Consider the following 15,493-nt stretch of genomic DNA (forward strand, 5'->3'; position numbering starts at 1 on the left):
AAATACAGTAGAAGAAGAATGGGTAGCTTTGAGGGATGAAGTAGTGAAGGCAGCAGAGGATCTAGTAGGTAAAAAGACGAGGGCTAGTAGAAATCCTTGGGTAACAGAAGAAATATTGAATTTAATTGATGAAAGGAGAAAATATAAAAATACAGTAAATGTAGCAAGCAAAAAGAAATACAAACTTCTCAAAAATGAGATCGACAGGAACTGCAAAATGGCTAAGCAGGGGTGGCTAGAGGACAAATGTAAGGATTTGGAGGCTTATCTCACTATGGGTAAGATAGATACTGCCTACAGGAAAATTAAAGAGACCTTTGGAGAAAAGAGAACCACTTGTATGAATATCTAGAGCTCAGATGGAAACCCAGTTGTAAGCAAAGAAGGGAAAGCAGAAAGGTGGAAGGAGTATATATATAGGGTCTATACAAGGGCAGTGTACTGGAGGACAATATTATGGAAATGGAAGAAGATAAAGATGAAATGGGAGATACGATAGTGCGTGAAGAGTTTGACAGAGCAATGAAAGACATGAGTTGAAATAAGGCCCCGGGAGTAGACAACATTCCATTAGAACTACTGACAGCCTTGGGAGAGCCAGTCTTGACAAAACTCTACCATCTGGTGAGCAAGACGTATGAGACAGGCGAAATACCCTCAGACTTAAAGAAGAATATAATAATTCCAATCCCAAAGAAAGCAGGTGCTGACAGATGTGAAAATTACCGAACAATCAGTTTAACAAGTCACAGCTGCAAAATACTAACGCGAATTCTTTACAGACTGATGGAAAAACTGGTAGAAGCCGACCTCGGGGAAGATCAGTTTGGATTCTGTAGAAATATTGGAACACGTGACGCAATACTGACCCTACGACTTATCTTGGGAGCTAGATTGAGGAAAGGCAAACCTATGTTTCTAGCATTTGTAGACTTAGAGAAAGCTTTTGACAATGTTGACTGGAATACTCTTTCAAATTCTGAAGTTGGCAGGGGTAAAATACAGAGAGCGAAAGGCTATTTACAATTTGTACAGAAACCAGATGGCGGTCATAAGAGTCGAGGGGCATGAAAGGGAAGCAGTGGTTGGGAAGGGAGAGAGACAGGGTTGTAGTCTCTCCCCGATGTTATTCAATCTGTATATTGAGCAAGCAGTGATGAAAACAAAAGAAAAATTCGGAGTAGGTATTAAAATCCATGGAGAAGAAATAAAAATTTTGATATTCGCCGAGGACATTGTAATTCTGTCAGGCAGCAAAGGACTTGGAAGAACAGTTGAATGGAATGGACGGTGTCTTGAAAGGAGGATATAAGATGAACATCAACAAAAGCAAAATGAGGATAATGGAATGTAGTCGAATTAAGTTGGGTGATGCTGAGGGAACGAAATTAGGAAATGAATCACTTAAAGTAGTAAAGGAGTTTTGCTATCTGGGGAGCAAAATAACTGATGATGGTCGTAGTAGAGAGGATATCAAATGTAAACTGGCAATGGCAAGGAAAGCATTTCTGAAGAAGAGAAAGTTGTTAACATGGAGTATAGATTTAAGTGTCAGTAAGTCATTCCTGAAAGTATTTGTATGGAGCTGTAGCCATGTATGGAAGTGAAACATGGACGATAAATAGTTTGGAAGAGAAGAGAATAGGACCTTGCTGTGCTGGTACTGCAAATGGCTGAAAGCAAGGGGAAACTACAAACATAATTTTTCCTGAGGGGATACAGCTCTAATGTATGATTAAATGATAGTGGCATCATCTTGGATAAAATATTCTAGAGGTAAAAAGGTCCCCCATTTGGATCTCTGGGCAGGGACTGAGTAGTTGGATGTTATCAGGAGAAACAAAACCGCTGCCATGCGGATCGGAGTGTAGAATGTCAGGTCCCTTTACAGGACAGGTACGTTTAAAAAATTTCAAAAGGGAAATTGATAGGTTGAAGTTAGATGTAGTGGGAGTTACTGAAGTTCGGTGGCAGGAGGAACAGGATTTCTGGCCAGGTAAATACTATAAAAACAAAATCAAACAGGGATACTGCAGGAGTAGGTTTGATAATCATTGAAAAAGTAGGAATGCAGACAAGCTGCTATGAACAGTATATGAACAAGCTATTGTAGTAGCCAAGACAAACACGAAGCCCACACCCATTACAATGGTAAAAGTTTATATGCCAAAAGCTCCACAAATGATGAAGAGATTGAAGAAATATATGATGAGATAAAAGAAATTATTTGGTTACTTAAATGACACAAAAATTTAGTACTCATGGGAGGAACAGAAGGAGAAATAGTAAGTTAATGACAATTGGGGGAAAGGAATGAAAGAGGAAGCTGACTGGTAGAATTTTGCACAGAGCATAATTTAATCATAGCTAACTCTTGGTTTAAGAATCATCAAAGGAGGTTGTATGCATGGAAGAGACCTGGAGACGCTTCAGATTGCTTATATCATTGTAAGACAGAGATTTCAGAACCAGTTTTTAAACTGTGACATTTCTAGGGGCAGATGTAGACTCTGACTGCAATCTATTGGTTATGAACTGTAGATTAAAACTGAAGAAACTGCAAAAAAAGTCAGGAATTTCAGGAGATAGGACCTGGATAAACTGAAAGAACAAGAGGTTGTAGAGAATTTCAGAGGGAGTTTTACGGAACAATTGACAAGAACAGGGGCAAGGACTACAGTGGAAGAAGAATGGGTGGGTTTGAAAGATGAAATAGTGAAGGCAGCAGAGGATTAAGTAGGTAGTAGGAATCCTTGGATAATGCAAGAGGCACTAGATTTAATTTATGAAGGAGAAAATATAAAAATGCAGTAAATGAAGCAGGTGCAAGGGAATACAAACATTTAAAAGTTGCTAAGCAGGAATGGCTGGGGGTAAATGTAAGGATTTAGAAGCATACATCACCAGGGGAAAGATAGATGCTGCCTAGAGGAAAATTAGAGACCTTTGGAGAAGAGAGCTACCTGTATTAATATAAAGTGCTCAGATGTAAAACCAGTCCTAAGCAAAGAAGGGAAAGCAGAAAGGAGTATATAGAGGCTCTATACAAGGGCATTGTACTTGAGGCTAATACTGTGGAAATGGAAGAGGACGTAGATAAAGATAAAATGGGAGATATGATAATGTGTGAAAAATTTGACAGAGCACTGAAAGGCCTACGTCGAAATAAGGCCCTGGGGGTAGACAACATTTTGTTAAAAATATTGATAACCTTATGGAGCCAGCTATGACAAAACTCTTCAATCTGGTGAGCAAGATGTATGAGACAGGTGAAATACCATCAGACTTCAAGAAGAATATAATTCCAATTTCACAGATATCAAGTGATGACAGATGTGAAACTTAATTAACTATCTGTTTAGTAAGTCACAGCTGCAAAATACTAACATGCATTCTTTACAGAAGAATAGAAAAACTTGTAGTAGCCTAACTCAGGGAACCTCAGTTTGGATTCTGAAGAAATGTAAGAATAAGGAAAGCAATACTGACCTATGACTTCTCATAGAAGATAGGTTATGGAAAAGCAAACATATGTTTATAGCCTTTGTAGACATAGAGAAAGATTTTGACATTGTTGACTGGAATACTCTCTTTTAAATTTCAAAGTCAAATTCCAAAGGTGGCAGGGGTAAAATACAGAGAGCAAAAGGCTATTTGCAACTTGTGCAGAAACAAGACACAGTTACAAGAGTTGAAGGACATAAAAGGGAATCAGTGGTTGAGAAAAGAGTGAGACAGGGTATTAGCCTGTCCCTGATGTTATTCAATCTATATGTTGTACAAGCAGCAAGAAAAGCCAAAGAAAAATGTGTCTAGGAATTAAAGTACAGGGAGACAAAATAAAAATTTTGATGTTTGCTGATGATATTGTAATTCCGTCAGACAGCAAAGGACTTGGAAGAGCAGTTTAACAGAATTGACAGTGTCATGAAAGGAGGATAAAAGATGGATACCAATAAGAGCAAAATGAGATAATGCAAAGTAATTGAATTAAATAAGATTATGCTGAGACAATTAGATTAGGAAATGAGACACTTAAAGTAGTAGATGAGTTCTGCTAGTTGGGCAGCAAAATAATTGATGATGGTCAAAGTAGTGAGGATAGAATTGTAGACTGGCAATGGTAAGAAAAATATTACTGAAGAAGAGAAATTTGAGAATGTCGAGTATAGATTTAAGTGTACAGAAGTCTTTTTTGAAAGTATTTGTGTGGATTGTAGTCATTTAAGGAAGTGAAACATGGAAAATAAATATTTTAGACAAGAAGAGAATGGAATCTTTTGAAATTTGGTGCTACAGTAGAATGAAGAAGATTAGATGGATAGATGACATTACTAATGACGAGGTACCGAATAGAATTTGGGTGATAAGAAATTTGTGGCACAATGTAAATAGAAGAAGGCATCGGTTGGTAGGACACATTCTGAGACATCAAGGGATCACCAATTTAGTACTGGAAAGGGGCAGTGGGGGGGGGGGGGGGGGGGTGTAAAATCGTATTGGGAAACGAGAGGTAAATATAGTTGACAGATTCAGAGGGATACAGGTTGCAGTAGTTACTCAGATATGAAGAGGCTTGCACAGGATAGAGTAGCGCGAGGAGCTGCATCGAACCAGTCTTTGGACTGAAGACAACAACAACAACAACAACTTGACATCTTCATCAGGCGTTCCCTGAGACTGGCTGCTTGGCTGACCAGGTCCTATATTTATGTCTGGTTGGTGCCTGGAGTTCTGTATGTCATCCTTTATGGATTGTGACCCTTCTTTGTTTGGTCCATGGCAACAAGGCACGCTTCCACACTGTTCTAGGTGTTCACTATTCAGTTTTTATTCACTGCGGGTGTCTCCGAGGTGGTGGCCGGCTCCTGGTGTTCATGTTTGGTCCGTACCCATTAAGTGCATTCCATGTAATCTCACATTGCTGTAGATGTCCACTATACCATCCGCACCCACTACGGCCATCTCACACAGTAGTGTCAGTCTTGTGCTGTTCCGTATTATGTATGCTCCTGTGAGGATCAGTCCTGAGCTTTCATGTTGATGATGATCCCTATCTCATCCGCTCCTGCTGTGGCGATCTCCTGCAGCATGGGCCACCACCTCATGGTCTGTATGTGGTCTGAGCCTGTCATTTATGCCTGCAGTTGCCCTGGGAACATTTTCTTCAGTGTTTCCATAGCACTTCAAAAGGGGATTCCAAGCAGTGCTGAGTTGGGATTTTGCTTCCTTACTGATTAGATTTTCTGCCATTGTGATTTCAAGTGATTCATTGATGACACTATCCCAGAATATGGGTGTTTGGGCTGGATCCTGGTTTTATCACAATCCATGTGTGTTCATGCTCCAGGCAGTGTTGTGCCATTGTTCTCTTGTGGCCTGCCCTAGCCTAGTACGTATTTGATGTTTCTTACATCTTTTGTCCACTGTTCTGATGGTTTGACTGATATGACATACTGCATTCACAAAGTGTGTGGTAAATAAATACCAGGTTTTCTTAATCGCAGATCGTCCTTGACTCTTCCAAGAAGAGCACTGATTTTGTCGGCCAGTGCTTCTGATTTAGTGTTTTGTCAGGATTCTACTGATCTTAGCAGAGATGGCCCCTGCATACCATGCAGAAGCTACCCTCCTGGTCTCCCCTTCTTGTTCCTCAGGCCCCTGGTGAATGTATTGCTTGAAGATTTTATAATTATGTTGTCAAGCTGTCAGAGTTGGAAAGTGTCTTGGCTTAGTGCACCACTGTTCTAAGTACCCTGGTCTTCTGTTCTGGGTGAGGGCAGCTGTCAGCCAGTAGATAAGTCACTGTGTATTGGCTTTTGAGACACACTGTGCCTGAAGGTGCCTCTTCACCAGGACGGAAGCTGACAGTCTTGCTCTAGTTTCATGGTGAACTTTGTCGGGTTGTCTTGAGCTTAGATTGTCCAAGAATTTGTCAAGTCTTGCTGGGACATGCTTTGTAAACACTTACACGCTGATTAATATCAGAAAACTGAGTTTGTTTTTTATTTAAACGGTATGGGCTGGCCGATGACAATGAGAATACTACTCCATTGCTTTGATGCAGTTATTTAAACAATGAAAAAGGCACTTATTGTCATGTGGTAGGTTGTTTATTGCTGTTTGCTAGAGAAAAATGTTGCAATTTTTGTTTTAGATGCATGAATAATCTGCAAAGCAGATAATCCGTACATGAATAATCGGGAGTACACTGTATTTAGGTTAACAAAAAATGTTTTGTTTCATTGAGTTCCATTAATTTTGTTCTTCATGAGGTACAAGTCCTATGTTCAAAATTGCTCCATGAAGTTCACTTGTTTCTGCATTTACTGTTAATTTACAATATTTCTATTCCTGTTCTAGGTGGAACAACTTCTTGGACACTATCGTGTGTTGATATATAATGGTCAGCTAGATATTATTGTGGCCTATCCACTTACAGAAAGCTACCTGCAGGTTTTGAAGTGGGGAGGTGCAGAAGAATACAGAAATGCTACACGTCAGAAGTGGCTTGTAGATGGTGAAATTGCTGGATATTCCAAGGCAGCAGGAAATCTGACTGAAGTGCTAGTGAGAAACGCAGGTCATATGGTTCCTACAGATCAGCCTAAATGGGCAATGGACCTTATCAATCGATTCACTTCTGGAAAACCTTTCCATGAATAAGTGGCAATAACATTCATGAAGAGCGAAAATTTTCATGAAAACCAAATTTAAAAATAAATTTTCACTATAGCTAATGGCAGTTTCTATGTCATCAGAGAACATTAATATCAGTTATGCTGCCATAATAACAGATATACTGTAATAATTGTACGTAGAGCTGGAATTTAATTAAATTTCACTCTGATTATAAAAAGTTTCTTTATTTAGATACATGCAGTTTGGTATTGTTTTGACAAAAGTTGTGACTGTATATACATAATTTATAAAGCAGTAACTTAACATGTTGACTAAAGCAAAACTTTAAACTTTCATTAACAGATTACAGTGTACAACACTGCAAATGTCAGTACACATATCTGCCACAAAACACAACAGAATTGCATACTTTCAGCTACAGTGTGTTCAAAGAGAAGATAAACTACTGATAATTAAGGGAGGTTTGACTTTATTATTTGCTGGTGTTCAGATGTAGCAGCATAATGTGAAGCTTTTGGCTCAACATTAGGTCTCATTCAACCAACAGTAAGACAAACTTGTATGCAAAGTAATAAATAATTGCATATTCATATATGTAATATACTGGATTACAAAAAAGGTAAACAAATGTGTAATAAAAAGGAATTGTCGCCATGAAACCGAAAGATGTATGCTATATGAGATTACACATCTGATTCAAACTAAACAATTTTACCATTACTGCCTTGAGGTGATATGAAAAGCGTCTGCTTAATCCTTTGACTGCTGAAGGTGCGCCACCTGCTTGGCGCGCTGAGGCGCCGTGGCCTGTGGCGTAATCAGTCTACCTACACTGCTTGCCTGTCTCTTGGAGCCGCGGATTGGCCTGTGCTGCTCAACCTGCCCTGTGCTGAATATTTCTTGACTGAATACGACTCGCGCTGAGCCTGCGTGAACTTTGGTGAATTTGAGCTGTAGTATCTCGGACGATAGTTTTTGTAAAGAAATAAAATTTGGCCATCTTGTATAACTTTTTGCATTCTCTTAAGAATAATAATGAAAAGAATTTTACAAGCCATATTGGGTCAGAAAATTGTAGGTAAATCGGCCAAAACAAATAGGTATCCGAAAAAATTTCAAAGTTTGGCTTCTTACATCTCCTGAACTAATGCTACAACGAACGAGAAACTTGGCATGTAGTAACCTAACAATACAAGGTTCTTAAATATAAAGTTTCATTTCCATAGCACTCTTCAGTACTGAGTGAATTAAGAACAAAAATGAAGATTTTGTAAAAATGTCAAAAATGCGGTAGTTTTGTTCAGATTTTGCTAAAAAAACTATGCTCCATAAAACATACCAAGCTGTACAACTGGAATAAAAGTAGAGTGCAAAATTCAGGCCCAAGAACAATGTAAACTTCGGGTTAGCATGTCTAGTAGTGTGAACGCATGATGAAAATGAAATTTAGAGTGCAATAGATTGACTGCACAGCGATAAGGAATAAAAAATTTTATTCCCCTACTATTTTCCAATAACCTACAAATTTGTCAAAATATGTTTATTTTTATGAAAAGGTGAAAGCAGGTTGTATTAGATACTTCTTTTTCTAATACCGTTTTCTATTAATGCTCCAAAGCCAGTCTCATTCGAACAAAAAATTTTAAGCCCCACACTCTCGCCAGAACAATGAGTTTAATTTTCACTATTGACTAACAACATTTGTACTACTAAGAGTAAAAGAATATAATTGTCCATGTTACGTCTTAATAATTTAAATGTATCGTACACAGAGTAATTTATGGGTTTTGTTATATTGGTGCAAGGTACTTGGCGTTATTACATTTGCCACAGTACAGACATTGCGCTATCTCAATCATCAAGTCCGTTCATTTGCCAGTAACCTGATACATATGAAGAAGTCAGGCTTAGTTTGAATTTGTTCAGAAGCGTTAATAAATTTTTTCGGATTTAGTTTCCAATGATTAGTAATGCTGCTTTGTATGGTAAGTCTCAAAGCATGGTGCAAAACATAATGGAACATTGCAAGTTTTGCATTGGTATCTAGTTTCCCGGTGTACTTTCATGCAAACCATGCATCTGCGCATTAGAGTACTTTCCTGCGAATGTTCACTCACAATAACAGTCAGAAAATGTCTCCCTGTGAATCGCAGAGGATTCTCGTCATCGTAGCGCCTTCCCCTACCAGCTTTTCTCTGTTCTGTAGCATATTTTTCTACAATCTCCCTTATGAGAAGGTGAATCTCTGCGAGTGTCATTTTTCACCCAGTTACCGACCGGTAGAGAGCATGAGCATTTAGAATGCACAAATCCAGAATGTGAAAAAATATTTCTTATACCAATTCAGTCTTAAGCACTGATCCCACTGAGCTCAGTAAAATGTCACAGCGGTCAACTGCACCCATACTCAAATTGTAATCTACAATACATTGCGGTTTCTTTATTTTTTTGCCAATATTTCTGTCAGTCTTCTCGGTTTCAACCATTTGTGTTGTGTGACTTGTGGTCAACATGTACACCTCTCTATCACACCACTTGATAGCAAGTACCTTGCCAGTGGACCTAAACTGAGTTACTCCTCATTTTAATTTCTTCTGCAGTTTTGGCATGTTGCGCCTGTTCTTAGGAACAATGCCACAAGCGGCTGTTCCATGGTTGTAAAGCCAGAGGAACTGTTCCTGGCTGGAGTACCAGTTATCGACATATATAATATACCCTGTTCAAAATATGGTCCCATAAGAGTTGTCATTACGTCGTCATGTTTTCCCAAATTGTGGAGCCCAATTTCTGTTGTTGCGCCTGTATATATAATAAAATCTAAAATATACCCACTCTGACAGTCACACAGTACAAATTTCTTAAAAGATAATTGTCCTTTGGACAGCAAGAGACTTTCATCTATACAAAGCTTGTGATGTGGGCGAAATGAATTACAAAATGTCTTACGAACTTTGTTAGCAACGTCGGATAATTCACACTCACTGTTGCTCTTAGTGAGCATATCCAGGCTTTCTTTATCTGTGCAACCATGGCAACGTGACATTTCTCACATAGAAAACAAGAAAACTGACGAAAATACAGGAATCTTAAGTCAAATTCTGCAAAGAGCGAACACAGAAACAAAGATATATGCACTCTCAAATTACGCAATCAGACCAATGAACAGCTACTAGGAGAGAAGGGCAGAAATACAGCTCTGGTTGTATACATGTCCGTAGTGCTCAGATAGCTGTGTCCCAGTGTGCCTAAACACATCCCTAGCGCTGTAGGGAAGACCCAAGGCCACGTATATACACGTCAGGTGTGCCAGGGGAACAATGAGGCATGATGAGTTAACACGTCCGCATCAGTCAAAGATTTAAAATTTAGTACTGAGATTCACCAGGCATTGTTTTGCGCATGAATTCAGAGTTAAATCCAAAACCTCTGTCTTTTCTATAACATACACTTACTTAACGTAAAGAAGACACATCAAGTTGCAGATAGGTTTGCCTATGTCAGTAAAGGTACACCTACAAGCAAGCTCACCTGTCTTACACACAACTGCCAACTCTAGCATCTCGGGTCGAAACGCTACATCATGTGAGATGCAAGCAGCAATCCGGAGGGGGTGGGGAAGGGGAAGAAATGGTAATGTACAGGTGAGGGGAGACGAATGCAATATGGTGGAGTGTGCAGGGAATAGACTGCCAACAGGCCCAGTGTCAGGAGGTTGTGGGGCAACGATATGGGGAAAGAAGGAACAAGAAATGGGAGGAGCAGGGAAAGATGGCTGGATGTGCTGGAAGGGGGCTGCAAATAAACAGGATGGGAGACACAAATGGGGAGGAGATGATAGGACTGAGGCGGTGGAAACTGTTGAGTGCTGGGTGTGGGGACAACATGTTTCTGTAGTTTGAAGCAGGGATAGTTATGGAAGTGGAGAATGTGTTGTAAGGATAACAGCAGAGCTGATGAATGACATGGCTGCTTTCACAGACAGCCCGGCCCTGATGGGGTTGAATAAAACTGTAATAGGACTGGAATAGGAAGTGCTGGGTGGTTGAATTGGGCAGGTTTTGCATCTGGGTCTTCCACAGGGATAGGATCCTTATACCATGGGGTTGGGACTGGGAGTGGCATAGGGATGGATTAGGATGTTGTGGAGGTTTGGTGGTCAATGGAACACCACTTTAGGAGAGGTTGGAAGTATCTCGAGTAAGATGTCCCTCATTTCAGGGCACGATACGTGAAGGATGTATTTCAGCCATAAAGGAGTGTCCCTTTCGTCACCCAGTACCACCCTGGACTGGGACAACTGAACAATAGCCTTTGCCAGGGCTTTGAGTACGTATTACCATGGCCTGAAATGAGACACATCTACCCAAGATACTTCCCATGCATCTTAAAGTGGTGGTCTGTTGCCCATCTAACTGCCACAACATCCTAGTCTATCCCTATGCCACTCCCAACCCCAACCCCTTGCCGCTAGTATCATATCCTTGTGAAAGACCAGGTTCAAAACCTGTCCAATCCACCCACCCAGCACTTCCTATTCCAGTCGTCACAGGTTTCTACATTTGACTACATTACATTCTGATGGAGATAAGGTGGAAATAATTAGTCTTTTGTCGTGGAATATGATGCTCTGCAGTACCTAGATGCTTTGCAGCAGGAGTAGGCTGTGTCGTGACAAAGTTTTGGCCTGCCCTCATCTTTCGTCTCAATTCTTATTCACATCAGACATTACATTTAACGGTTTACCCCACAGTTCTCTAAAAATTTGCCATACTATGCCTTTATCTATAATGTATAAAGGTATATTATCACTTCAAACATTTTCACAAAAGCATTATGCCTTCCAACTCAAAAGTGAATTTCAGAAGCCATACTTAGTATAATAAATGTACAGGGTGATTCATGGAGATATGCAAATATTTTAATATGTATTCTAGAAGTAAAACTAAAGAAAAAGTTCGTATAAACATAGGTCTACAAATGTTTAGTTATGGAGTTACAGCTAAGAAAAGTTTTTGCCTAAAATTTAGCAACTTTGCTACTATGAAGCCACAGAAAAACTGTGCGAGGTTAAAGTAAACAAAAATTTCAAGTTAGTTTGTTGTCATTGGTCAGATGAATCTAATAAAACATGTCCCAGACATGTATCTCCAGTAGTTTTCCAGAACATCCAGAGAAGCAAAGATTATTATACAAGTAAATTTGTTTAATTTCCATTAAGAACGTGGAACGTTTGTCATTGGTGGCAACTGTTAGTGAGTGGTTTCAGTCATCTCCTAACCTTGAAACAGAGTTAGTTTTCTATATTGTTCAGTGAAAGAACACAACAACAACAGTGTATTTAAGTGAAACCACATAGTAACTGTTGTAGTTTGTAAATTATTTATGAAATAGGGATGTCTTTCAAATTTACAACAGAGGAATACGCCAATCTGGTGTTTATTTATGGCAAATGTGATGATAATGCTATGGCTGCAATTAATGAATATCGTGTTCGTTATTCAACTCTGAGGATTCTGAATGCATGAACCATTAGCGGAGTATTTCCAATGTTATGGGAGACAGGTTCTCTACCTAGCGTTCAAAACCAGTACGAATGCTCGATACATGAAGATAATGGGGATATTATGGATGCTGTTCAACCAGGTACCAGTACACAATGTATCTCTCAGGATTTCACAGTCTAAGGTATGGCGTACACTAAAGTAAAATAATCTGTATCCTTACCATAAACAAAAGGTGCACCATTTACATCCGGGAGATCCTGCTCTTCACTTGGAGTTGTGCAACTGGTTAAATACTAATCGACAGTTACACAAATATATTTTATTTACTGATGAGGCATAGTTTACTCAAGATGGTAGAAACAATTTACATTACAAGCATGTATGGTCTGAAGGAAGTCCACATGTAACAGTGCAGTGCAATTTCCAGCAGCGATTTAGAATAAATGTGTGGTGTGGTATAATAAACACACACTTTATTGGACCATTCATTTTCTCTGGACGTCTAACTGATGGGACATACTTACAATTTCTTCAAGAAGAAAAGCCATGCTTGCTTGAAGATGTTCCAGTTGCTACACAATTGCAAATGTATTTTTCAACATGATGGTGCACCTCCACATTTCACCAATGCCATTGCTACACACTTAAATGAACATTTTTCTCAGAAATGAATTGGCCATGGTGCTACACAACTGGGGCCAACCAGATGGCCTGATTTAACACCAATGGATTTTTATGTATGAGGATAGATGAAAGACATAGTTTATGAGGACAAAGTCAATACACATGAGGCATTACTTGCTCACATTACAAAAGCAATAGACAAAATTAAGAAAAACCACGTGAAACTGAAATGAGCAACAAAATCTGTTCATACACATGCAGCTATCTGCATTCAACTCAGTGGAGACCTTTTTGAACATTTATTGTGAATGTATTGTGAACTTGTATGTAAACTGTACAACTTATTTAACACTGAGCTTTGTTTTTTCCAGTTTAACATGAATTCATGTGTGTTATGGTATTAATAAAAGCAGACTATCTGACACATTTATACAGTTTCAGTCAATGTTATTACCATCATTTTTCCAAAATTAAATTCCCTACAACTTCTGTTGAGAACTTTATGCAATTGTCTGGGATGTAAATAACAAATTGGGACCAGTAGTTAATAAATTAAAAATTTTACAAAATTACATGTTTGCTTCTCTGGATAATTACTTACGCGTCTGTGACATGTGTTATTAGATTACCAGCTCAACACCAACAATATAAACGGAAATCATGCTTTAACCCCGTAAACATTCGCGGACCTACCTGTTTGTTTATAAGAACTTTTTTCTTTAGTTTTATTTGTAGACTAACAAACTATTTGCATGTCTTCATGAATCACCCTAATGTGAAAGTGTTCAGTGAGCTGCGTCAAAAAAAAAAATGTATACACACTATGAAGCGTCATAATTTATTTCCCGTTCTACAATTTTAAATTTCTGGAAATGGCAAGCTTGAAGTCCAATTGGAAAAATAAATGTACTTTGCAAATGTGATTAATGTTCAAAGTGGTGGTCTTCAGCGTCAATACATTTCTGAGTACGAGTCACCACTGATTCCGTACATCGTACTAAAGTGTCCATTGAGATTTCTGCACACACTGCCTGAATCTCATTCCAAGGTGTGTCCAGGTTATGTGGTTTACGTTAGTACACCTCATCTTTTACTGTGCCCCATAAGAAGAAATCCAGCGGCATGGGGTCTGGCGAGCATGCAGGAAACTAGATGGGTCCCCTGTGTCCTATCCATTGGCTTGGCACATTGTGATCCTGGTATGCTCAAACGTCCCTATGATAGTGCGGCGGGGCACCATCTTGTTGGAAATAAAACTCATCAGTACGGTACAATGCACGAATGGCAGGGAATATGGAGTCAGCAAGCATTGTTAGGTACGTTTCTCCAGTAACAGTAATTTCAAAGCGGAAAGGCCCAATGAGTCCCCTTGCAGACAAACCGCACCACACATTTACACCAGGCAAATTCACAGCCTTTTCAACTGTAATGTGAGGATTATCTTGATCCCAGTACACACAATTGTGCCTATTGACAGTTCCATTGAGTTTAAATTGGGCTTCATCCAACCAAATTATGCTACCCATAAATCCTGGTTCACGTCTCACCATCTCCTGAACCCATTCACAAAATTCTAACCTACGATCTGGATCATCGGCTCTTAGCTGTTGCACCAGCCTTGGAATGTACACACGAAACTTGCCTTTCTTCAGAATGTGTAGCACACTACTAGCACTTACATTACTCTCACATGCCACTTGCCTTGAAGATTTTTTTAGGCGAACGCTGAAACAGTTCCAAGACCACAGTTGTGGAATCATCACTTGTAGCTGTACGAAGTCGCCCTGATCGACATTTATGCACATCACACACTGTTTCATAAATTTCGAATTTGTCTCGTAGACGTGTAATTTTAACCTTGAAGGTGGTTCTGCACCATACTCACTTCTCCACTGTCTTCGAAACCGCAGCTACATTCTCAAACTTCCAGTACCACTTAATTATCTGCTTCCGCACTTCAAAGCTCAAATGCACGTGCCACCTGTTGAAGAAACATGACGTGACTTTTACACATACATTTAACCTTGTAGAACAGGAAATAAATTGTCTATGACAGTTCAAAGTGTGTATACATTTTTTTGACGCACCCTGTATATATAATATGCTGAGAGAAAAATCTACTTAATAACTTGCAACAAATGGACACAAATGTAAAATTGTCAATTTTAAGGACTAGAAGCTCCTTTTTTGGGCTTAAGAAGGAAAAGATTTCAGAGAGAGAGTGCATAAGGTTAAGGATGTAGGAAAGAAGACAGAAGAAATGGCACTGGGTCAAGGAAGGCTTAGCAGACATTATGAGGGGGGCAAAAACTGGTTGTTTGTATAAGACAGAATTGGAAGTGGAGAGAAAAGGACAATAAAAGAAACTAAAACAGAATTATTACTATAAAAGAGCGTCATTATGGTGCAAGTATCCACTTTGATGATGGTAACTGCTGGGGAGATTTGAAGAAAAGGCACTTACATTGGCCCCAGATCAATGGAAATGCTTTTTTAGATACCTGGCTGACACCTTTATTAGATGGCTTCATGGGAGGGAAAAGCCTGATGTTTCCTTGGACCACCCAAACTCATGCCATCCTAACATTAAATTCACCATGGAACTGGAGAAGGATGGACTACTCCTATTCCTAGAGAAAGGCAGATGGTACCTTCAGTCACAGTGTATACAACAGTCCCACCCACAGCAACTTGTTCCTGCAAGCCAGCAGTTGCCACCATAT

At 39.3% G+C, this 15,493-nt stretch overlaps 1 protein-coding gene across 1 annotated transcript in view; it reads left to right on the plus strand.

Moving 5' to 3' along the window:
* Nucleotides 1–6,977, plus strand: part of LOC126365973 (venom serine carboxypeptidase) — a 138,103-nt gene extending 131,126 nt beyond the window's left edge. The window contains exon 7 of the mRNA XM_050008771.1: nucleotides 6,364–6,977. Coding sequence (XP_049864728.1) covers nucleotides 6,364–6,666 — 303 coding nt within the window. The 3' untranslated portion in view covers nucleotides 6,667–6,977. The remainder of the gene's footprint in view (nucleotides 1–6,363) is intronic.
* Nucleotides 6,978–15,493: the final 8,516 nt, after the last annotated feature.

This window comes from Schistocerca gregaria, chromosome 4, assembly GCF_023897955.1.
Source record: "Schistocerca gregaria isolate iqSchGreg1 chromosome 4, iqSchGreg1.2, whole genome shotgun sequence".
NCBI classification, from domain to species: Eukaryota; Metazoa; Arthropoda; class Insecta; order Orthoptera; family Acrididae; genus Schistocerca; species Schistocerca gregaria.